This window comes from Podarcis vaucheri, assembly GCF_965113315.1.
Source record: "Podarcis vaucheri genome assembly, chromosome: 6".
Taxonomy (NCBI): Eukaryota; Metazoa; Chordata; class Lepidosauria; order Squamata; family Lacertidae; genus Podarcis; species Podarcis vaucheri.
The window spans coordinates 45,053,468-45,078,545 of record NC_138764.1 but is presented as its reverse complement, the minus strand read 5'-3'; the positions used below and the strand labels follow the sequence as shown (position 1 = coordinate 45,078,545).

General features: G+C 41.4%; 3 protein-coding genes across 10 annotated transcripts in view; 2 read left to right on the top strand and 1 right to left on the bottom strand.

Annotated features, from left to right (window-relative positions):
- Positions 1-22,531, bottom strand: part of ITGB3BP (integrin subunit beta 3 binding protein) — an 85,564-nt gene extending 63,033 nt beyond the window's left edge. Inside the window, exon 1 of one of the 2 annotated variants that reach the window (XM_082227607.1) lies at positions 20,938-22,531. The gene's annotated coding sequence lies outside the window, so the exon portion shown is untranslated. The remainder of the gene's footprint in view (positions 1-20,937) is intronic. The other variant, XM_082227610.1, reaches the window with a different exon arrangement.
- Positions 1-25,078, top strand: part of EFCAB7 (EF-hand calcium binding domain 7) — a gene marked incomplete at its 5' end in the record, with an annotated part of 57,630 nt that overhangs the window by 29,147 nt on the left and 3,405 nt on the right. For 3 of the 7 annotated variants that reach the window (XR_014220935.1, XR_014220936.1, XR_014220937.1), the window contains 4 exons: positions 562-669; positions 2,112-2,196; positions 4,308-4,688; positions 8,026-8,101. Coding sequence is in view for 3 of the 7 variants with exons in the window: in XM_082227599.1 (XP_082083725.1) it covers positions 562-669; positions 2,112-2,186 (183 nt within the window). The other 4 variants (XR_014220938.1, XM_082227599.1, XM_082227597.1 and 1 more) reach the window with 4 other exon arrangements.
- Positions 10,715-25,078, top strand: part of PGM1 (phosphoglucomutase 1) — a 29,423-nt gene continuing 15,059 nt past the window's right edge. Inside the window, exon 1 of the mRNA XM_082227601.1 lies at positions 10,715-11,067. Coding sequence (XP_082083727.1) covers positions 10,822-11,067 — 246 coding nt within the window. The 5' untranslated portion in view covers positions 10,715-10,821. The remainder of the gene's footprint in view (positions 11,068-25,078) is intronic.

Here is a 25,078-nt window from a genome sequence, read left to right as displayed (position 1 = left end):
CAACTTTGCTTTCCTCTTAAGCCTTTGCAGTGAGTTTCTATCTCTTCAAAACACCTAAAAATACACAGATGCCCACTAATAAGCCCTGGAGCCTGAGAATTATTGGCCTATAATGACATTCACAAACATTCATGATCTCCTTGGACAGTCAACTCCCAAACCAGCCTTTGGCAGTACTGAACTGCCGGCGATAGACCATGACACAACTGGAACAAACCACTATTTTATTTTTCTTACTGGGTTTTTTTAAGGCTAGAGGTAGGGACATAAAAAGCCATACACCGTTTTTAAGAAGCAAAACAAAAATAAGTTGATCTGCTATTGCTGGTTGAATTTAAAGATGGGCCCTGGGCCTCAAGGGGGTTGAAAATCACTGCCCTGTATAGCTTGAGTTAAAAGCAGAACTCCCATAGCTAATACTAGGTTTATGATCTTTTCAATGGACCGTATTTAGATAATTTCTTAATGGTCTTGCTTTTTCTTGTAGTGTCATTAATATTAATCCCATGGATTGATACTGCTCTAAATGTGTTTATGCTAAAGTTGCTTTTCTCTTAACAGTCTGAAAGCAAAACAGTAATTCACCTCAACAATGAGCAAAGTAGAAACTGTGTCAGTAATAGAGGACTCAACACTTTTGCCATTGAAGTAGCATCCAACTCCATGATGGTAATTGCATCTATTTATTTAAGATATGTATATTCTGCCTTTTGACCTGTCAGGGTCCAAAGGGCAGCTTACAACAGCATGAAAAATGTAATAAAACAATACCACAAACAAACCAGGGACAAAACTGATGCTGTTTAAAGCTGTGCAGTAATACGCTGTAAACAAAACGTTATACACAACCATTTATGTCCTGTTCTTTAAAAACATTTTTTTGCAGACTTGAACACGTGAAAAGAAAAAGTGTCAATTTTTAGGAAAGTCTAGACAACATGATAGGCTAGACTTTGAAAATACATTTTGTGTCCATGGCTGGGTATTGGCATTCATTATAGCCAAATATGTACAGTATTTATTTCATGCTGTTGATAGATTTGTTTTCCTATTCTACAAGTTTGCACAATGCTTTCAAGTACAGGATAAACTTCATTTCATGACATCTTAGATCCAGAGTTATACACATGGATCTCACAATAACAATTTTCAGTGTTTTCCCCAGTGAACAGCTCTCCAAAGTAAACCCCCAAACTGTTCTCTAAATGTAGATGTTTTGGTACAAGAAGAGCTGATGGAGAAACTGCCTCTAGTGTCTATGCCTGTGCCTTTTTCTGTTCTGTTTTCCTATTACATAAGACCCAGCTGTCGCTAGTTCCCAGGTATAGTACTGAGTTTTTGGTAACTATACTTGATAAAGCATTCTCCCTGCTTTTGCCTTGAGGGTTCCCTTTTTTAAATTTTGTTAGCACAAGTTGCCAGGCTTGTCATTTTTCAGACTTTCGCTCCCTTCACGGAGTCACTAGAGTTCAGTCACTTTGTGGGAACGAATGCATGTTACCCATACTGCACATCCACTTAAATACATGCATATGAGCATTGAGGCAGCATGCAGTGCACAGCCCGCCATTTCACACATTGCAGCTACAGAGGTATATTTTGAATGGCTTGTCACATATTGTAGAACAGTTATGTTTTTCATTCATTTCATTAACCAAAAGTCTAGGCTTTTCACAATAGTAGATCAGGGTTTTCACAATGTGTAATAATAAAGGAAAGGATGCTTGACCAGTAATCCTCAGTGGGTGGAATCCACTTGGTCCTCCTTGTGCCTTTGCTCTAGTTGGAAATGTCACTAATGGAGGGATGGGGGTGATTTTTGCTGATTTCCTTCTCCCCGCAGCAGTTCCCAATGCCTCCTCAAAAATATGGTAATTATGTAGAATTCCAGAGGTAAATCTCTAGCGTATTTACAAAAGTCAAAACATAGATGTTATTCTATAACTAGTTACAGGGGAAGTGTGGGATAAACATTCAAATCAAGAAAAGTAAATGGGGTGTGTGTGTTAATATATCATAGGTAATTATCGACACTTTTCATAGTCCTTGCACGAATACAAATGATTTTTCTCTTTAAATTGTTATTTCCTTTTTCTGCTTTTTGTATGCAGGTCTGTCAGCATGTGATGCCACAGAATGAGCAAGAAGAATGGATATACAGCTGTGTTTATTCTATCTTGCCTTAAGCTATCATAGGTAGGAAATGGCATTCTCTTGGTCCTTGTAGAAAAGATTCAATCTTGCACTACACGTTGATGCACATGGATGGCTTGATTTATCTCATCATTTTTAAAACCAAGAATCTGTTCCTCATTTTGGATTATTGTGGTTATCTTTTCAAGAATCTATCACAAATCTTCAGCCTTTGCCTTTCTGTACAGTTTCATACATAAGCAGGGGACTTAACAGAGGTGGTCTGATCCAGAAAACACGTTCTAATATTCCTAGACATTTCTGTGCATAAAGACAAACATCAGAGTGCAATATGAAGATGATGCCTCACATCAAAGTTTCTTCGCTCCACTTTCAAAACTGCAGCTTTCTGTGATTGCAAAGCTGGCTATGGCCTTTTATCTGGGATTTGGGTCTGAAATGGTCAATCATGCATTCATAATCTTAAACCTGTACTATTGCTGCATGTTTGTGTACAACTGGTCATGAAGACTCTGCAAAAACTGCACCTGTTCTATAACGAGCAGGTCCACCTCATTCTCAGCCTTGTGAATAATACAATCAGTGCATTGTCTGTAGCACCCATTGTCTGTGCTATCCTTCCTGCAGGTGATGGACTTGACCTACAGAGTCCTTGATAGCTAAAATCCATGATATTTTAAATATTAACCCATCATATCACAATGTCTAAGATATACCAAGAGGGTCCAGTTGATTATGGCAAGCATGTGAGGAGTACATAGAATGAATTTACAGAGCAATATTTGCAATGGCTCATCCACAAAAATTAACTTAAATTTTTGAAGAGTAGCCCAAACCTGAGTTTGCCATCTTTTGGGAGCAATGTGAAAACATTTTATTTATTCTGGCTTTGGGTGGTGAGAATTAATACAACAATAAGCAATATTTAGCATGACTATTTTTATGACAGTCTTAATATGTGGAATACACACACACACACATACATACACATACATAAACACATATGAAGTTGCATTTTCCAAGCTCTATTCCTTGCTCTAAATTGGATTGGGAGGTGGAGGGTTAAGACCAAGTAAAGAAACTGAGTTTAACCCAGTTGGGGCATGAGAATTGTAAACTGGCATAAGCTCGCTCACCTGAGCTGTAATAAACCAGGCTGTGTGTACTTTTATCAGTTCCTCCCCTCCATTCTAAAGAGTATATCCATTCAGGGTGGGACCAGACTGTTGGTGCTTAAACTAAAAAAGTAGCAAAGCGGCTTTTGAACTGATTGGGGAAAGCCAACAGGAGCTGAGAAGTATAGGCTCAGGATAAAACATCCCTAGGAGATGTGGGTGAAAATGTTTGATTGTCCAAATGGGAGAAGACGATACCAAATTCCATAAGGTGAAACACATGTGCCAGAGACATTTGGAAAAAGAGAGCTGGCATAGGTGTTTATATGTGCATGCTAGAGATTGGCTAGAATAAAGATGGATGGAGTGCTTGGTTTTAAAGGAGAGCATGGACACAGAGAGCACAATGGAAATATGGTAGGCATGGTATGAGATACGAACACTATACAGTGGATAGGGAAGGGCACACTGGAGGTGGTGTTGCTCTGTACCTCAGTGATTTTGAGGCAAGCAAACTAGAAATCCCCATAGGGCAGACTCCTTCATGGAATTCCTGTGGGTGGCAATACTGGGCCCAAAAGTAATATAGGAATGCAGGAATGCAAACTTTGCCACACACACACAGGAAAAAAGTATCAGGCAGACAATCCAAGATGCAAATTAATAATCCAAGGAGCACATCATTAAAGCATTAAGATCAACAATAAATAATTTTACAAATTACCTAAAAAGACAACAGAATGATCTGGACTCCTTGGCAGGTTTTGAATAAACATCCACAAATTTATTAGTTGAACACATGATAGATAAGGCAAGGATATGTACAATTTTATAACATGCAGAGAACAATATGTGGAAAGAAATCAGAGGGGAGCTGATGAAAGTCCTTGGTGAGCGGGAGTAGGAGGGATGGGGAGGAAAAAAGGGGAAGAATAATGTAATTGACTATTTGGACTGATAGTTTGTTATGTTGAAATTGTTTAATAAAAATATTTTTTTAAAAAAGATCAACAATAAATAATATTGAATACATTAAAGGAGGAAAGCAGCTAGAGAGGCGGTTCAACTGTTGGATGACAAAGGAGTCAAAGACGTGCTAAAGGAGGAAAAGGAGATTGCATAGATGCAAAGAATTCAATCTTCACTGCAAACGATGTAAAAGATCCCTGTGCTTTAGCTAACTTTCTAAGGAATGGAATCTTGGGAACTGAAATAAACAGTGGTGACAAGAGATGAAATTCTAGACTTCATTGATGAAATAAAAACTGCCAAATCAGCTGATCCATAGGGCATCCATCCATGAGAGAAATTAATGTCTGTCGTGGGAAAACTGGTGGAAACCATTGTTATAGCTAGGATTGCCAATCATAAGGAAGAATAAGTCTTGCTGAAGGAGAAACAGCATGGGTTCTGCAAGGGGTAAGTCTTGTCTAACTAACCTTTTAGAGATATTTGAGATGTTAACACTCTGAGCATATCCAGTAGATATTGTATGGGGGGGTATAGTATCCCACCCTTCATTCAAAGATCCCAGGATGGTTCACAACAGAAAATGAGAATACAAAATATATAATAAAACTAAAACAAACCAATAACCTCCCAATAACCAACAGGAAGTTTACACATTGCTACCCCTATCGCTAGCAAGTCATTTTGCCAGGGGTGAGGAACTTCCAGCTGCAGATCTGATTAGGCCCCCAGCCCCAATTTAGCCCATAAGACTATTTCTGCCAAGCTGCATCCACTTGATATCAGGTGCAGGGGAAATAATAATGGTGTGTGTGTGTACTATGTCATGTGTTCTATTATGCAGGGCAGGCCTTACCTGCCCCCCACCCAATATTTTATTCAAGTTGGCACCCCTGCTGCCAACACTTTCAGCTCCCACTGCTCTGCTGTTTGCTTGCTCATATACTGATTCAAGCAAGGGCTGTCAGCTTACACCACAATCCAATTTTAAGTTTATATTGAGCTTATCTGGTGCACAGAGGGCATTTCAAAGAGGATTCAAAGACCATGTCCACCCTGTGGATACAGGGTCTTTTCTTCTTCGCCATATTGTCCATCGACTCTGATGGAAGAAAACAGTGCGACCGAGATAATGGCCATATTAAGTTTATATTGAGCTTATCTGGTGCACAGAGGGCATTTCAGTTGATGCAGTGGCCCTGAACAAACTTGACAGGGCAATGTTCTGGAATTTAAAATTAGGCCACAACTTTATTGATTTCAGGTGTAAATTGGATTTGGCTTAGGCATTGGAGGGCTGGTGGAGGGCAGGCACACGATACTCAAGACTAGGAATAATTGGTCCTCCCCAAGACACAGGTCTACACGGATGACCCTCCCAAGCCACTGAAGAAAGCTCTGTGGCCCATCTGCCATACACCTAGGCTTTTGGACAGAGACTTCCAACTAGACTCCTCTAAGGGGTACCCTCTTATTGCACTGTTCTGTGGTGGCGTTGATGCACCACTGCACACACTGCCTGATGTTAGACTTAAAGAATTTCATGCAATGGCTTCTCCGCCAAAGTTGTGACCGTTGCTATGGGGAAGGCAAATCCAATATTAAGCTTATACTGAGCTTATCTGGTGCATCAATGTCCATCAAAGACTCATAAGCAGTTAGGGGGAAATGACAGGTCCTGTTAGGAACCAGTAAGTGTCTAGAGCACAGGATGCAGAGAGTAGGAATAAATGGAGAGTTCTTACAAAGAAGCGATGTAAGAATAGGATCATTATTTGGATTGGTGTTTTTTAACTTGTTTATAAATGGCAAAGAGTTAGGAATGAGCAATACGGTAGCAAAGTTTGCTGACGATACCAAATTGTTTATGACAGTAAGAACAGAAAGAAGCTCCAGAAGCAGCCTTCCAAATTGGATGAATGAGCATCAAAATAGCCAATGTGATTGAATGTAAGGAAGTATAAAGTGATGTACATTGGGGTAAAAAATCCTAATTTGATGTACAGTGGTACCTCAGGTTAAGTACTTAATTCGTTCTGGAGGTGATGTACAATTTGATGTACAGTGGTACCTCAGGTTAAGTACTTAATTCGTTCTGGAGGTCCGTTCTTAACCTGAAACTGTTCTTAACCTGAAGCACCACTTTAGCTAATGGGGCCTCCTGCTGCCACCACACCACCGGAGCACGATTTCTGTTCTTATCGTGAAGCAAAGTTCTTAACCTGAAGTACTATTTCTGGATTAGCGGAGTGTGTAACCTGAAGCATATGTAACCTGAAGCATATGTAACCCAAGGTACCACTGTATATGTTTTCAAGTTTTGAACTGGCAGTTACTGGCTAGGAGCAGTGGTGGATAGTTCAATGAAAATGGCAACACAGTGTATGACACCTATGAAAAATGATTACCATATCAGGGTTAATTAGATAAAGAATTGAGAAAAACCGAGCCAGTACATATCTTTGGTGCAACTGCACTTGGAGTACTGTGTACAGTTCTGGTTTTCACGTTTCAAAAGAGAGAATTGAAAAAGTTTCAAAACACCTATGAGGAAATGTTACAACTGCCTACTAAAAACAGGCTTATAATTTGAATAAGAGATCAGATTTATATGACCTTGTCTAAGAAAGTGCAAGAAGTCTTGAAAAGCTATATTTATATCACAGCCACTCTTGTAGACTGGCTTCTTATGCCGTAACAGGATACTAGGCAAGTAAATGTCAGTTATGAAATTTAAACCATGCTTGGTCAAGTGCAGAAACTGCCTGCTTAAGTCTATCTAAAACTGTTCTCATATATATGTTTGTGTGTGTATATATATAGAAGAAACTGTAGAACTAATGAAAAATGTATGTTTGGAAAGTAATTTTTAAACAGGGAAGCTAAAACAACATGTTTAAGCAAGGAATAATAAATGAACCATGTATTCTAAAGTGTAAGGAAGGCCTCTAAAGTATAGAGAGATAAGTAAAAATAATAAATCAAGGTACTGGTTTTTAAAGTCCTAAATTTCCTTGTACTAGTATACCTTAAGAATCTTGGCAATTCTTCCATCAGGGCTAGCATAGTGTGATTTTGTGTGTTGCAATTTTTTCCATCACCAAACATCTACTGATCCCTTTTGCTGCTCATGAATAAAGGCATCCATTTACCAAATATTGCCATGCATGGTGTCAATGGCACAGAGAATCTTAGAACTGAAGATCAAGAAGGGATCCTGAGGATCATCTAGTCCAAGCCCTTGCAATGCAGGATTATGCTGCTGTCATGGGAATCGAGCCTGTGACCTTGGTGTTACCAGCACCATGCTCTAACCAAACTATCTATGGATTTTTCCATCTCCCTTTTTATATTGGACTGAAAAAGCCAAACAAGTACGTCTCTTCCTTCATAAAGTAAGGCTACATGATCTAGCACAATTGTTGGGAGTTACCATCTCAAAGACCAACCCAAAGACAAGGCAGAATTTTTTTTTTCAGAGGGCTTGCCAATGTTGGCCTCCCTGTACTGTAGCTGAAAGCATCAGCCTCTGGTAAGCTAATTTTTAAGAGCAAAATAATGAGAACTGCTTTTTGTTGTTCTAAAGTAAGATAAAGCTTCATGAAAGTCAAATAGGATTTGCAAAACCATGCTTATGCTTTGGTTTGTGGGATGCTGAATTATTTAATTTAAAGCGGTGATGGTATTAAGTGGGGTTTTTTTAAATTAACACTTATAAAATAATGACAATATGCATAAATGCTTTGCTAGATAATTCCAAACTCCATCCTCATGCCACACTCCGCAGGTTACAGCATCATGCAGAACCTGCAATAGGTCTCTACATGACTTCAGATGAGGCAACTCTGACCTTTATCCAAACAGTAAGTGGAGTTTTTTCTTCTTCACATACTTGCCTATTTGAAGCTAGATTAAAGCAGTCATTCACTTTGCACAAACCAGATGTTTCATATGTGAGAGCATGAAGTAATGTCTAAGGGCTTTGGCAGACACACACAGACTTCTAAGGACTATTAAACACCTTTCCCAGGTGTCAATTGTCTAAAAACACCCACATTTGGGGAAATTATTATTCCAAGTATTTATTCTCTGAGTTTCTTCTTTTATAAAATGCATTTGCCAAAGTGTCAGCTGCCAAATAAGGAGAGGGGTCACCCCTGCTAAAATTGTTCCTTACAAAACTCCTTTCTTCCCTCTCATCCAGAGGGGCAAAAATACAGGCACATGTTTCTTTTTGTCTAACCATAACCCCCCCCCCCATTGCAAGGTAAAACAGCTTGAGAAGATTGTGAGAAATATCTGGGGGGAAAGGATTAAGCAGCCCCTGTCTCACACACTCAACTTAGTCTTCCATCACAGAAGGCTACATCTGTGGCTACATTTCGTAAACTAAGAAAACTACACACAATTGAGCATCACCATAAGAGCATATGACTTGGCTCTGCAGGGTCAGACTAAAGTCTGTTTAGTGCAGCATTCCATTACCAATAGTAGCCATTATGAAAATGGCTTATTTCCCCTCTTCCATCCCAATTCTTTTTCCATTTATATTGTGCATTTTTTATTTTATTCCTGAGGGACAAGGATTGTCTTATTATTTATATTTATATCTATATTTATATTACATTCTGGGAGCCTTTTTGCCACTGATAAGTGGGGTAAAAATACTTTAAATAACTGGGGCATATGCAGTATTTAATCTTCTATCTGACTGCTCATTGTTCCATTATGAAGAAGTCACTTTTTAAAAAGTGGAGTGAAGTTTGCTTCTGATTTTAATCCAGAAAAAACTGTATCCAAGATACTGCAACTTCAGGAAACATTGCTCAGTGTAACCAGTTTGAGAAGCTCCACTTCAAAGCTCATCAGTGTACAGTAACCCAGAGCTATAAACTCCAAAAGCAATTTGTGTGGCACATACTTGCATATTTTAGAATTCTTTGATCTGTTGAGCTTTTAAAAAAAATCAAAATGGGCTGTATCCAATTAAGGTCCAATCAGAGTAGACCCATGGGAACTCCTGGACCTAAGTTGGGCACAGTAATGTCAATGGGTCTACTCTGAGTAGAATTAGCATTGGCTACAATCCCTTGTTTTTAACCATTTGACTTTATTATTGACCTAACCCGCCCCCGAGCCATCTTCCCTTCTCTGAAAATTGTGGCCTAATTGAATAAAATAGATTATAATTAACATTGTGTGTGAGCATACATGGTGTTTTTCAAAGTATAAGGGAGGGGGCTGGCCCCTTTCCGAGGAGCTTACTATCTTAAATTCAGCACACCATGGAGGATGAGGGAGGTGGTGACAGATATGCAAGGAAGCAATATAGGATTGTTTCACTTAACCATGCTTTGATACAGTTAAAACTGGAATGAAGGGATTATACCATACTTCAAATACATTTATTTTTTAAAGGAGGTGAGCAAATAAATTCACTAGCAGAAGCTGGATTGGTAACCCATATGCAAGAGAACTAGTTATGATTATATATTTGTTAGCAGTGCTGGTGTACAGCTCAAGGACCCCATTTTGCCCCCCAAAGAGCAAGATGATGGACAAATAAAAGCTTGGACTTTGTCTATGATAAAATTAAAAAATTCCTTCCAGTAGCACCTTAGAGACCAACTAAGTTTGTTATTGGTGTGAGCTTTTGTGTGCATGCACACTTCTTCAGATACACTGAAACAGAAGTCACCAGACCTTTATATATATATATACTCAGAAGGGTGGTGGGAATGGGTGATTGGCTGATAGGTGTGGTAAACCTGTTGACAACTGTTAACGACTGCAATTGGTCTTACAGGAAAAAGCAAGGGGTGAGATGGCTAAAAATAGCTTTATCATGTATAATAAGATAAGAACCCAATGTCTCTATTCAGACCAGGTCTCTCCATGGTTTTAAGGTTGGTAGTAAGTTGCAATTCAGCAACTGCTCTTTCCAGTCTATTTCCGAAATAATTTGGTAATAAGACAGCTACTGTACTTTGAGATCTTGTATAGAATGTCCTGGGAGATTGAAGTCTCCTACTGGTTTCTCTGTCTTGCGATTCCTGATATCAGATTTATGTCCATTTATCCTTTGAAGAAGTGTACATGCACACGAAAGCTCATACCAATAACAAACATAGTTGGTCTCTAAGGTGCTACTGGAAAGGATTTTTTGATTTTGTTTGAACAAAGTGAAATAGTCATGAATGAAATATGTCTCGGATCTGTGCGTACTCCAGCTGTCGGCTATGGGCTGCTGCCGTCTTATACATCCATACCTGCTTCAGTATGAAATCAGTGGGCACTTGCTTCCGAATCGACGCGCCCAGGCTCGGGCTGCATCGGCGCAGCTCGGAGCAGGGAAGGGGAAGCTCTGAATGGGGCTGCAGGCCGGGCGATCCGGAAGGGGAGTCTCATCTCCGGCGCCTGCGGCTTTAAGAGGGCGGAGCTGGCTGCTCGGTGTGAGAGGTGACTGCAGAAGTCCAGCCCCGCCGCTGATACTAGAGGCGGAGAGAGGCGAAGGCAGACTCACCCTGCAGCCAGCCCAGCTCCCCAAGCGCGCCCGCCCGATCCAGCTCCAGCCCTCGGCACCATGGTGAAGATCGTGACCGTCAAAACCAAAGCCTACCCCGACCAGAAGCCCGGCACCAGCGGCCTCCGCAAGCGCGTCAAGGTGTTCCAGGGCAATGCCAACTACGCCGAGAATTTCATCCAGAGCATTATCTCCACCACCGACCCCGCCGAGAGGCAGGCGGCCACCTTGGTGGTCGGCGGAGACGGCAGGTTCTACATGAAGGAGGCCATCCAGCTCATCATCCGCATCGCCGCCGCCAACGGGGTAAGGGAGGCCGGGGGCGCGGGGGTCTCGCTCTCTAGGCGCCCTGGCAAGCGCGCTGGAGGAACTGGCGAGCTCCGGAGGTTCCCTCTCGGCGCGCAGCTCGGGGCTTCCTCTGCCCTCCCTTCACGCGTTCTCGGGCTGTCCTGCAACACAGGCGTGTGAAATGAAGCTGGGCGCGCGGGACAACTCGTTGCCCGAGGGAAAACGAAATGAGCAGGCATTGCCACCACAAGCCTTGCTTCCTGGTCATCTCTGGGCCTGCTAATCAGGCTTTGGGTTGTGTTCTGTGCGCTCTGATGGGCTCTGTGCACTAGGCTAGTGGCTGTATGCTTTATTATAAGGTTTCATTTTTCCTAATCTTCCTTTTATGCATTCCCTCCCCATTATTTTGAGTGGAGTGTTGTCAAGATTTGCCAGTGAATGGAACCACAATGGCATTGTGATAAGCGAGAGAAATAGCCATGGGATAATTTAAAATCCTTGTCTCAGTTGGTAGGAAGGGAAAACTAATTCCACACCTGAATCTTAAATCCCAAATCAAATACAAATTTCTAGTATCAAATTCAAAGGAAAAAATTATCCTGCCTACAGAGTTCTTTTTTTTATCATTCTCTTCCGTTTTGTGTTGCCTTAATGACAACCACAAGTGATGTGCTCTAGACAAAAAGATGTTCCGAGTGCCCCTTATGAGAAAGCTTCTTGTGACTGTGGCGACTGCTAACAGAGAACGAAGCAGCAGTAAAGCTAGAGCAAGTTGGGATTGAGGTACCGCTTAGGTAAGTTAATTATTTTTACACACACATCCGTTGCCATTAGAGGGGGGTGTTTGTGATGGCACTCCTCTTGCCTACTGCAAAAGGCTCGGCAATCTCTGACATTTAGCTTAACCTTTCAGGCATTAGAGATATGGTTTCTCTTGCTTTGCTGCAGGAGTACGTGCAGCTCGTAACAAATCAGTTGAAAGGTGACCCTCAATTTAAAATAAAGTAGGATTTTTGGAACTTTGCAAATGGACCTAAGTTCCCTCTTCATATGTTTGCACAAGCGTGACCTTTTGCAAAGACCTTGATTGTGCAAAGGCTTGTGGTTATGTTCCTCATGACAGTTAAAAGTCCACTTCTTATATTTTTTAAAACTCTTGATTTCCACCCCTGCCCCCTCTCCCGAAGGCAGCTTTAATGCCAAGTGCATTGCTAGGCCTCTTGGCATGGTTCTAAAAAGGCCTTGCTTCCCTAGCAGCGAAAATGCTGGCCTCTCGCCAGCCAGCAACTAAAATGATGATTAGCATAGATTCAAAGAAACTATCCTTCGGGTACATATTTCAAACAAATGTTAATGGGGAATGAGCAATAAGTCAGTAGGTTTTTCTGTCCCTTTGAAAATAAATAGATTGCCCAATACTATTTAAAGGTTATCTTTCCAAGGGAGAAGGATAAAACTTGTAAGACTGATATCTGGGCTTCTTATTCTATCTGTGTACAGGTCTGCACAACCTGAGACCTAGCTACCTGTGCAAAGTTCACCAGCCATGCATTGCAGCCTCACAGACCCTGACAATCCTTGTGGTTTCCCAGTCCCAGATAGGAAATCAGTATTGCTGAGTTAAATGAACCCTTGATGGGACACTATGCATCACTACTGGGTTGTGTCACTTGCAAAGTAATGGGTTTGCCTTTCTAGTCTATGGTGATTTCATTTAGTAGTCAAAGTGTGGCTATGCCTGTAACCAATCTAGGATACATAATAACATTTGCTTGGCACTTTCAGAATGTTCCACATACGTTATCTAGTTGCAATACAACAACCCTCAGCCCTATTATCCCACTATTGCAGGCATAGGCAAACTCCGGCCCTCCAGATGCTTTGGACTACAATTCCCATCATCACTGACCACTGGTCCTGTTAGCTAGGGATGATGGGAGTTGTAGTCCCAAACATCTGGAGGGCCGGAGTTTGCCTATGCCTGCCCTATTGTAAATGTTGAGCCTGAGGGAGAGTAGCATGTCTAAAACCATCTAAGGAGTTCATTACCGAAGCGGGATTTGAACTGGATATTTACTGTTTTGTAGCTCAGTCTCTTATCATTTGTGCTGCATTTGCTCTTGTCTCCCTCTACATACCTACTGTACTTGCATTATTTATCGTCTTAATGGTCTAATTATTGAATTGTTCAAAGGTTTAAAATGCTCCGGCTCAAAATTTGAGTTTGTATTCATATGTACTACTGTACTTTTTTAAAAAGATGTTGCCCCTAGGATAGGAGTGCTTACCATTTCTTGGTCTGAGGACAGCTTTAACCCTTGGTTAGTCCTTCGGGGGCTTCCTGCCAGTGATGGGTGTGGTCAAAAGTGGGTAGTCAGACAGGCACACAATCCCTCCTCCTCAGCTGATCCAGGGTTACTGCCCCTACTCTGCTCATCAAATGAACGATTTGCTGACTGGCGAAGGCATTTACCTTTTTTGTGGCCTTTTAGAAGTTGGTGGGATGTTTTTAATGTATTTCTTTTATCTCTTGGTTTTAATGTATCGGTGTACAGTTGCCATGGGCAAGATATGGTGACTAAATAATAATAATAATAATAATAATAATAATAATAATAATAGTTGTTCTGAGCTCCAGTGTTGTATCTACATACAGTGTTGTATCTACAACCCCAGTGTTGTATCTACATCATCCCCACCCCCCTTGCCACTACTGCCAAAATTGCTGGAAGCAGGCAGCAGGGACAGACAAACTGGAGGGGTTGGATCAGCCCCCACCCAACTTGGGGTTAGCTGCTCCCTGCCCTAGGATGTTTTAAGTCAAAAGTTTGAAAGTCACAAGTACGGGCTTGGAAGTGCATGGATCCTACAGGTTTGTTCAGTAAGAAACACACTGTTGACAGAATATTTGGTAGCAAGCCTATCAATGGCTACTTGCCACAATGGCTACATTCTACCTTCACAGTCAGAGGCAGTATATCTCTAAAAACCATTTGCTGGGAATCACAAGTGGGGAGTGTGCTGCTGCACTCAGGTCCTGCTTGCTGGCTGCCCATAGGCATCCAGTTGGCCACTGTGGGAACAGGGTGTTAGACAAGAGAGGGCATTGGCCTGATCCAGATGGATATTCTTATGTTGTGTTTGCTTGTTTTTATTTTAGGCATTTATATGCCACTCTTCATGCATACACCTTCCCAAAATGGTGTAAAGGGCCCCTATTTTACAGAATATGAGTGTGTGTACACACACACACACACACACACACACACACACACACACACACACAATGTATGCATGTAACAGACATTCGTTTAAGTTTAATAATGTGCATTGAAGTTGTCCTAAGAAACTTGATAAAGATTACCTGTGCTTTGGATGTTTTTTCTGCCTGACTTAATTATAGCACATGCTTAGTCTGTCCTCAGTGGACTAATCAAAGAGATCTTAACCAATGTGAATTGCCTTGTTAGCTTTGGAGGTAAGCTTCCTAGTTCTGCTGAACTTTATTGTTTGCTTAGCACTTGGAAAGTTTAAACCAAAATGGATAGTTTTTTTGGTTGCAATTGTATGCTACTTACATGGGAGTATGTTCCATTTAAGTCAGTGGTGGTTACATGTCTGATGAGCAGAGAATTCAATCCATGCTGGCAAAACAGAGTCCTGCATGGCTGAACCCTGCCAGATGTAAGCTGATGGACAGGTAGCTGTGATTTGGGCAAAGCAGGCTTGCAGGCCAACTTTGATCCTATGGCAGGACAAGATTAGTACCTGGGCCAGAGGTGCTCCACCCCTTCTGTAGAAGATCCAATAGATGTGGCGATCCCTTTCTATGCCAACAGCTGCATTCCTTTGCGAGTATTCATTTGGGAGTTGTACACCAGGGATGGGCAGAGCTTGAATAGGTGGTGGGCACAGAATAAAAGAAAACCGGGCAGGCCACACGTTCCTGTCTCTTTCTGCTCCTTCACTCCCCTCCCCTTTTTTTCTCCCTCACTCAAAAGCAATAGCATTTTATTAAGAAGCCACAGCATAAAAGTGGGGTTCTTTCCTTTAAATTTTAATCACCCCCTCAGATGTATAATGGTCTTACAGCAAACTTGTTATTCCTTAACCGTAGAGGTCCTTCGGAATTAGAGCTCTAGAACAGGGTCGGCAGCCTGCGGTCTGCTTTCATGTCACCTTTGGTGTAATTTAATGTGAGCACTAAGGAGGGGTGAAGGTGGATGAAAGTAGGTGGAAAGTAGGGAAAACATTGCCCACCTGCTTCTAACACTGGCTTTGTCCACCCCTGGAAGATTGCCCCCGAGAGAATGCAGCCTTATACAGGTTTTTTTTTTGGGGGGGGGTTCCCCACTTGTTCTAGAATAATGTTTTTAGAAAGGAAAGAGTAATATTTTAGATGAAAAGGGATTAGTAGTACAACACAGCAGTAATTTTAAACATTAGTTTTCAGAACACGGGGAAGTGTATATACAGATCTGTTTGAAGCAGGGAGTGCACAAATGGGCAGGCATTAGGATTGGCTTCAGCTAAATATAAAGGCTGGTTTGTCCAGATTTTGGAAGTATACCCAGGGGACCATAATGGAACATGGCGTGTTTCCAGAAGACTGAGCAATAGCAGTGCCTCTGCTTATGTCATAGCAACGCCAAGTGGCGAAGGATGAGTAAGAAATTAGGTCACCCGGAGTCCTAGTTTTCTTCTTTTTGTAATGTGTGTTGAAGCAATTTCTGTTCAAGCTACATTGAAAATACATCTGAGTAAACATGCACATTTCTGAGTATGCAGTAGAGATAACTTTACATTTTAAAAAAGAAATAGTTTTCCTCTAGCCAATCCACAGATTTTGGTATTATGCTTGCAAAGATCCCCCACCGTCCTGAAAACAAATTATGAACTGTTGAAATCTAAGACAAGTTTTCTCTCTGACTTCAAATGAATCTTGTAATTTAGTATGTGGGAGCATAGTTCACATGGTCTCTAGTGTTGAACAGGCCTTATGCAACCTTTTGATAGCATCCAAGGCTGGGTTGCTCCCAAATGTTTCAAAGTCTAAACTGGCACATAATGAGGCATGAACTGGGCACATGTTGAAATATACACAGGAGGATTTCAGCACACCAAATGAGTGACATGGTAAAGTTAACGCAACTTTACTAAGTAAAAAAGTGGCTGTGTGAATCAGCATTCTGCCCATGGCAGATCATGCTTTTCTAAGGGATATCTGTGTCCAGTTAGTGTGTCTGAAATAAATTCATGCTGCAGTCCTTTACCCACTTAGTACAGGGTAAAGGTAAAGGGGCCCCTGACCATTAGGTCCAGTTGTGACCGACTCTGGGGTTGCGGCGCTCATCTCGCTTTATTGGCCGAGGGAGCTGGCGTACAGCTTCCGGGTCATGTGGCCAGCATGACTAATTCGCTTCTGGCGAACCAGAGCAGCCACGGAATCGCCGTTTGCCTTCCCAACGGAGCAGTACCTATTTATCTACTTGCACTTTGACGTGCTTTTGAACTGCTAGGTTGGCAGGAGCTGGGACTATGAAATGGGAGCTCACCCCATCGCGGGGATTCGAACCGCTGACCTTCTGATCGGCAAGTCCTAGGCTCTGTGGTTTAACCCACAGCGCCACCCATCCCATTGTGCTCAGTGTGAATTCAGAGTAGACGTATATAGTGCTGTGTATTAACAGTGCAGCTCTATAATACCTACTAAGAGGCCCTACTGGATTCCATAGAACTTAATTCCAGGGAAGAATTGTAGCCTAAGGCTGCACAGAGCCGTGCTGGGAATCCTTTTGCTCAGAGGCCTATTAAGCCCAGCAGCCCTCTTCATTTGGCTCACAAGGCTGTCTTTGCTCAGCCATGCCCAACTCCTCCATACCTGGCACTATATATAGCATCAGTGGTAGGGAGGGTAAAGACAGGACAAAGCAGTGTTGATCAACCGTGCCTGCAAAGCCCTGTGCCTTTGCAAGCACCAGTGATCTTTGCCTGACAGTGCACCGTCAGAGACTGTTTGCAGGCGACCGTAAACAGAGAGGAAGAATGTCTGTTTACAGACATGGCTTGGATTCATTCTACAGATGTAAACATATTTTTTTTCTGCTGATTGGTGCTGACAGCATACGTTCAGAGGAACAAGCCCCTTTGAATTTGTCATCTGATGTCATAATGATGTCATGTGATTGCCACGTGGGCATTCCCACCCTCTTGTCAAAATTGGCCTACAGTGAGGTGGGAAACCTCCACCCATCAATGAGGTACATAGCAGAATGAGTCTGGGTTCATTACTATGCCTAGAATTGAAGGTTAGGGATGCCTTTCACTAGTTCCACTTGGTGTAACTGTCATAGCCACTTTGATCAGATACAGTGGTACCTCGGGTTAAGTACTTAATTCATTCCAGAGGTCTGTACTTAGCCTGAAACTGTTCTTAACCTGAAGCACCACTTCAGCTAATGGGGCCTCCAGTTGCCACCACACCACCGGAGCGCGATTTCTGTTCTCATCCTGAGGCAAAGTTCTTAACCTGAAGCACTATTTCTGGGTTAGCAGAGTCTGTAACCTGAAGCATATGTAACCTGAAGCATATGTAACCCGAGGTACCACTGTATTGCTAATGTCCTGCTGTATGACACTGCCTTTGACAGTTGTTTGGGAAATTTAGCTTCTGCAGAATCCATTGACTGATTCTAAGCAGAATCTGTAGTCGGGCACTGACAACACATGCCCCAGAATCTACATGCATTACAGGCAATGGCCATTTTATGTTGGGGTTGTGTTCCAAAGCACCGTGTACTTAAGTATAAGTGTGTATATTGGGAACACCATTGAAAAAGCCTGCAAACAGCACAAGCACTCTCTCCAAACCTCCTTGCTCCAGCTCCAACTCTCCACAGACATCAACGGTTGGTGCAAGGGCTCCTGGGGTTGCACTTGCAAAGGCTTTTAGGATTGCTAGGCACTGTTTTTGCTCTGCTTTTGCCCTCTCTGTTAGGGCTGATTTCGTGGCTGTGCACATACTGAATGCGTGTAAAATGGCCATGTAAAATGTACTAAATACCTTCCAGAACAGTTCAAGATGCAGGATCTTGACCTGTTAAACCATAAATGGCACGACTTACCTAAAATTTCACAGTGTCCCCTCAGTCTCTTTTATTTGTAATGTTTAATATAAACCAAGAATACCCTTGTAAAATTAATTAGTGCCGTGTTTGGACAGCAAAGGCCTCTATGTTGGCTTTCCTGGCAGGCTGCTTCAGGAAAGCTGCTCTTTCCTTTTCCCAGGAACAACAGAGGCAGAGCTACTTCCACTACCTCAAACACCACAGGAAACTTTAAACCACCCAGGGAGTAGGTGGGAACTAGAGACACCACAACTACCGTAACTCTCTTTAAAGCCATTAAGATAGATTACTCACCCTATCTGCATTACTGCTGAGAGAAGAGAGACCTGTTCAAAAAGCACCCAGGACTGCCACCAGAGGGAGCCAAGTTATATTCTACCAGCTGAATAAGGATGCTTTGCTGAATCAAGCAAAGCTGTATCCGGATCAGTAATCAGGGGCGTCTGTAGGAGGTGGGGAGAACAAGGACAGTAGGCCATATGTTCCAGATTCCTTGCTTTCTTTTCTTTCTTTTTTAAATAAAAAATTGTGAGAATTGAACTGGAAGGCCTAAAAGCTTTTAAAAAGAAAAAAAATCTAGAGCTGTAGAATGAACTAAGTTATTGAAAAATGAAAATAATGAGATTATGAACACATGCAGATTGCTGCAACAGTTAGCATATACATGCAATACATAACCCAATGTGACGTGAAAATTATTTTTAGTGAGATAAACACTTCTGCACCTTCAGGCTTGGAGGATTGCAATGAAATTGTTTTAAGGATCCTAATGTTAGCCTTTCTTTTTCTTGTCAGCCATCCTAACTTCAGAAGTAGTGTTTAATGCAGACTAGCCAATCTCAGAAATGCCAGCAGTAATGTTAACTTGTGACAGAATTTAATAAACAGTGTGACTTCAGAAAAATAGGTTTTTTAAAAAAAAAAAAACCCACACATGTTGCAACTACAGTATTTCTTCTTCTACACAGAAGCAGAGATTTTCTCCTTTTGTTCCTTCCAGTCATTGCTGATGCTGTCCTTTGTGACAGAGAAGATTTTTTTAAAGTATTCCAGTGCTAATAGAAAATAGTAGGGGAACTTCTTTTTCCAAAGTTTTGGCTTCAACCATACCAAAGGTTTCGTAATTGAATTCTGGCCTACATTAACCAGAAATAGTTTCCAGAAGGGCAAAAACAACAGTGTCTGGTCACACCTTATAAACTGACAAATTTATTATGGCACGAGTTTTTGTGGCCACAAGATTCTTAGCTGTTTAATAATCTGTGCCACAAGATTCTTAGCTGTTTAATAATCTGAAAGAAGAGCCTATTCTATGTCAGGAATGTACAGTTTCCCTTTGGGACGTGCACTTGCACGTATGTACCACAAGAGGAAAGCCTCTACCTATGAATTTAACCACACTGCAAAGTTGAAGTGTGCATGTGTTCCACAATATTCAATACAGACAGGGTTTTACAAAAAAACAAAACAAAACACTGCTTTCTTCCCTTACCTAAAACTTGATGTTTTCCATGCTATCTATTGGGCTGGTCATTTTCCCAAGGGTGAGGCTACAGTGAGGGAATATATACAATTCCATCCTGGAGACATAATTACTGATTTGCATACATCTTAACAGGAGATGGAAAGATGGTAAAATCCACTTATGAAAGAGTGCAGCCTCCCACTGGTAGCAAAACAGGATAGACTTCAGTTTTAGTAAGACTTTTAAATTTATGTATTCTCTGGATTTGTTTTGTTGGATTTGTTGGCTATGGCCATCTCGTTCACCTCATTCTGGCTTTGTTGGTGCTGATTTAGGGGCCATTTCCCCCAGGCACTTTAGTTTAGGAGCTACTCCTTCAGTCTTTTCTACCTTTTCCCCAGTTTTGCCCCTGCAAAACTGTACTTCATCTGCCCATTGTCATACATGGCTTGTGAGCCATATGTCTGGTCAACCCTAATGGGAGGAATAAACTCCATGAAAGGTGAATTATCCTAGCAGTTCAGAATATTACTTTAGGGACTGAAGTTGTGGTGCTACAGGGACTTACCAGGCAGGGGGCCTTCTCGGTAGTGGCACCCGCCCTGTGGAACGCCCTCCCATCAGATGTCAAGGAAATAAACAACTTTTAGAAGAGATCTGAAGGCAGCCCTGTTTAGGGAAGTTTTTAATGTTTGATTTTTTGTTCTATTTTTAATATTCTGTTGGGAGCCGCCCAGAGTGGCTGGGGAAACCTTTTGCAAAATATTTTGAGCTCCTTACACAACTCTCTAAAACCCATTAAAAGGCATTGTGTTTATGTCTTTTAAGATCAATGTTTCAGGTTTATTCTATGGAATGGAGATGTGGGGTTTTTTTTAATTGTTTGCAGTATGAATGTTAAAGCACATGGGTTGTTTAGATTGTCATATGCATTGTATACAAGCAAATGGCATTTTTAATAAAGTTGCTATGATCAGCTTAAAATTAGGTGTATCTGGAATGAAGTGTTTGAAATCAAAGCAATTATACTGCACTTTCTTCAGGAAAGGTTGAAAATTGGGTGCAAAAATTGGCATTGCCAATAACTCTTCTGTTTGTTATATTAGCTCAGCTTTTACAGTATGAAGCAAATCCTTTTTGACACTGGAGAGTTTTCTAGTTATTAAAATAACAGAGGGCTAAGGAAACTGTAGGTAACTGAGAAGTCCCGACTTCCATTTTAAGAGTGACCTTTTACATGCTAGACTCCACAAAATAACTTTCGCACTACATTACCACACTTCTAACAGGGCTTACCTTCTCAACATACTTGCCTCTTGATGAAGATGATGTTAAAGTAGGATCCACAACTGGAAACCAGGCAGTCAATTTATAAACCTGCTTATCTGGCTGAAACAATTCTAGCTTTGCATTGGTTTGGAGAGCTCAGCCTGGTGACAAATCAATCAATGCTTCTGACTGAGGAGCTGACCTACTAAACAGCTTTCTCTCCCCATCTCCTCTACCCAAAAAAGAATGTCATACAGATTTCATTGCGTTTAAATCCCGCTTGCAGTGACAACCAGCTCAGAGCCCTGCCGCTGTCGTGATCAAAAGGCTTTAAAGACTTCTACAACATCCATTTTTCCTCAGGGATTGCAGTGTGGAATTGGATGTATTCTCTCTGACAGTGATCTTTCAGAGCAAGTGCAAGAAAAGTTCTTCAGTTACAGAAACCACATTCAGCAGAAGGTTCAAGGAGCTATTTTAGGGTACAGAGCTACTTAACTGAACCTCTAACCAAGAGATCTGCTATTACCAGTATCAAGGCTGATTCAAATACATTTTTTCACTGTTGTTGTATTTTTCTATCTTTATTTTTTAATGCATTTATATGAAAAAGGATCATGGAAGACAGTCCATTGCCAATCCTGACTTTGCCAACAGCACCTTACTATGACCAGAAACCAGGAACTAGTGGATTACGGAAGAAGACATATGTTTTTCAGACCAACCTAAACTACCTGCACAATTTTATCCAGAGTATATTTTTCTCCATAGACCTAAGAGATCGACAAGGATCTACTATGGTAGTTGGAGGAGATGGGAGATATTTTAATAAGCTTGCAATAACACTGATAGTTCAGATGGCTGCTGCCAATGGGGTTGGTATATTGTAAATGTGATTGCATCTCTAATACCTAACAGCTCTCTGATGTGCTGACTCTTTACGTGTTAAAAGTTCTCAACATTTTGTAATGCAACAATAACACATTTTTATCTGGATGCTACTGATTGACTACTTAGGGTCAGATATGGTGATTGGTGGGATGTGGGGGTGGGGGTTGCCTTAGCAGTCTTGGAAACTATAAATTTATGTTGTTTTGTAGTCTAGCTTTGAAAAGTTGGGTTTTGATGGAAACGTAGAAATATTTCCTATTGTTTCCGTGTTGTCAACAACAAATGGTTGGCTCTTGGGTGGATTTCAGTGTTAGATTAACATGTGCAAATACTGCAGTATAGTATAGTTAGAAGTGTATGATTGCTTGAGAGAAGGATTTTGTGTCATCGTTCCCCTCCTCTTCCCTGCTTAGAGTAGCCAAAGCTCTGTCATTCTCCATCTGAGCTACTCAGTAGATGAATCGACAAAGCATGTTTTCAGTTTCTCAATGGATATAAATAGCTGTGTTATGAGAATTGCTATAAAAGCATGCTGTTGGATAAGTTAGAGCGATGCAGAATCAGCCTCCATTCTGGTTAAATCCTTATGTTAGGAATTATTTCTATCATTTGGTACAGTGTTAGAAACTGAGATACGAAAGCTAGGAGCTAAATGGCACCTTAAACCTGGGTTATGGGCGCAACAACACAATGTCTAGGCACGCTTTATTTATAACAAGAATACAAAGCTGAAAATGAATGAACTGCAGCTAAAATATTATGTTCACTTTTTGCATGATCTACTCCTTCCTCTGCCCACCCCCACCCCCTAATATTCTTAGGAGGATCTCTTCTCCAGTCCTCGGAGAGTAGCCAGAAGTGGGGAGGCAGAAAAGGGTCCTCCTTTCCTTCCACTCTGCAGTTTTAATCTGAAATCTTAAGCGCAGTACTGTGCCCAGAGCTCAGAAACTGCTCACATTAATGAAATTCCCTGTCACAAAATGCGCCTAGAACAATGGGAGTTTCGAACACTGATTTGGTGTAGGGCAATTAAATCATTTGTTTGATTTGATTGGGAAAGTTTGGAAGGATAATGTTAAAATTGTATTTGAACCTCTGGCGTGTACATGTGAATATTGTTAACGCAAAAGAGAAATCAATATGCATTCTAGCCAATGGAGGTTTTCTATACACGAATGTCTGAAAACTGACATTGGTGCTTAAATCAGTTTTAAAATTAATAGTTTTTCGCCAGAATTTGATATCAAGTAATTCATAAGGGCATGGAGAAGACAATGGTTATGTCTGGATATCATACACAAGCATAGTTTAGCATGATGAGAACAAGCCCCAGGGAGCCTCAGGCTTCTGTGCCCCCTCCCAAGGCCTAAGAGGGTGTAGGTGGTTCTCATATAATGCTGCATTTTAATGGAGGCACTTTTGGCTTCAGAGTTCTCAGGGACAGGCAATTGCAACTGCTTATTAAACCACATGTACGTAAACTTGGGGGGGGGGGCTGAGTATGTATATTGTAGAAAGATCATTCCAAAGGTATATCTAGTCAACATTCTGTTCTTACAATGGCCAACCAGATTCCTCTGGGAAGCCTGCAAACAGAGCAAGAGGAACCGTCCTCTCCTGCTGTCATTTCCTAGCAACTGGTATTCAGAGGCATGATCCAGGAGGCAATCTACATCAATCATTCCTGGTAGCCATTGATAGTCTTATCCTTCATGAATGTGTCTAATCCCTTTTTTAAAAACTGTCTAGATTGGCACCAGTCACTGTGTCTTGTGGCAGTGAATGCTGTACTGTATAACAATGTGATGTGTGAAGGGATAACCCAAATAAAATATTTTGGGGGTATATGCTCAAAATCAGGGAAATGAACTTTACATTGTTGTCCAAATGATATCTTAGATTAGGGCAATTTATTACCAAGGGTGGTTCTTAAAGGCAACATCTTAGCAGGTCATAAGCTTCCACGATACAATGCTTGTGGGCTTCCTATAGGCATTTAGTTGGCCACAGGATGGGCCATGGTTCTGACCCAGCTGGCTCTTCTTAGGATTGTTATGCTTCCAAAGAGGTTGGTGGGCAGGAACAGGCTCTCTTAAGTTTTCAGCAGTATGGAGGAACCATGGTTAGAAACTGAATAATTGCAGCTGTCCCTCTCTCCCACACCTTTGATTCACAAAATGTTTAGGAAAGTAAATAAGTGATGAAAGTGTGTTGTTTCCTTCCCACAATTTAGACCCACAGGCTGTGAGCATTTATTTCCTTTCCTTTCCTTTCATTTCATTGAATTTATATACCACCCTATGCCCACAGGTCTTAGGGCAGTTCACAGAATAAAATCAGAATATAAAACCACAAAATACATAATCAAAATAAAAACAACAACCAAATAACACCCCCCCAAAAAAAAACACATTTTAAAAGGGGCATAGGATGTGTTTACAGTGAACAGCTTGTGTGTGTGTTTTAATCATGTTAAAGTCAATGGATTGGATCAAGATTTAGCCATGCTTTCAGTAGCTCCATTGAAATAAATGGGAATTACTGCGTTCTACTCCAAGCATGGTGAAGATCTAACCCAGTGAACTAAAGTGCACTCAAGTCTGCACTGATTTACAAAGGCCAAATAGGTCAAGAGAATAAATGGAACAGAAATGAGTTACTGTAAAATTGTAACATGAAGCTATTCAGCGTGGGAGCATGTCAGTCATCTAAGACCTTCTGTAGCAAGCCTTAAAGTGACCATAGGACTGTAGGAAACTCACGTGTGAAGCAGTACTTAATTCTGTTTGCCACGGCAGGAATTTGTTTAGTGGAGAACTGTCCTGTGCTGATGCAGCAATTTGTACAGTTTATTTCACCACATCCCATGCTTCTGTGCAGCTGAGTGGGGATATGCTTGCTGTACAAAGATTGTGCAGTAGCCATTGGATGATACAAACAAGTCCCCTCCCTCACTTAACCACACTTGGCCTTTCTGCTCTGTTGTGCTACAGTTGTCTTTGGCACCAATTCTCAGCAAATTTTAGAATGTCTTGTACTTGTGGGATTTATTCTTCAAGATTGAAGAGCTCTCCCCCTCCGCCCTCTACTCCATCACTGTCATGCCAGTTCTTCTACACTTTTGCCACTGCTCTGTTCATTTGGGCCCCTTTCTGCTTACTATTAGTCTTTCCTTCAGGGTATTGGCTACTAGGGGTGTTAACTTTCTTGAGCTCAGTAAAGTAGCCCAGATCCAATTATCTTGACCTACACACACTGGCCATTATGGACTGGATTC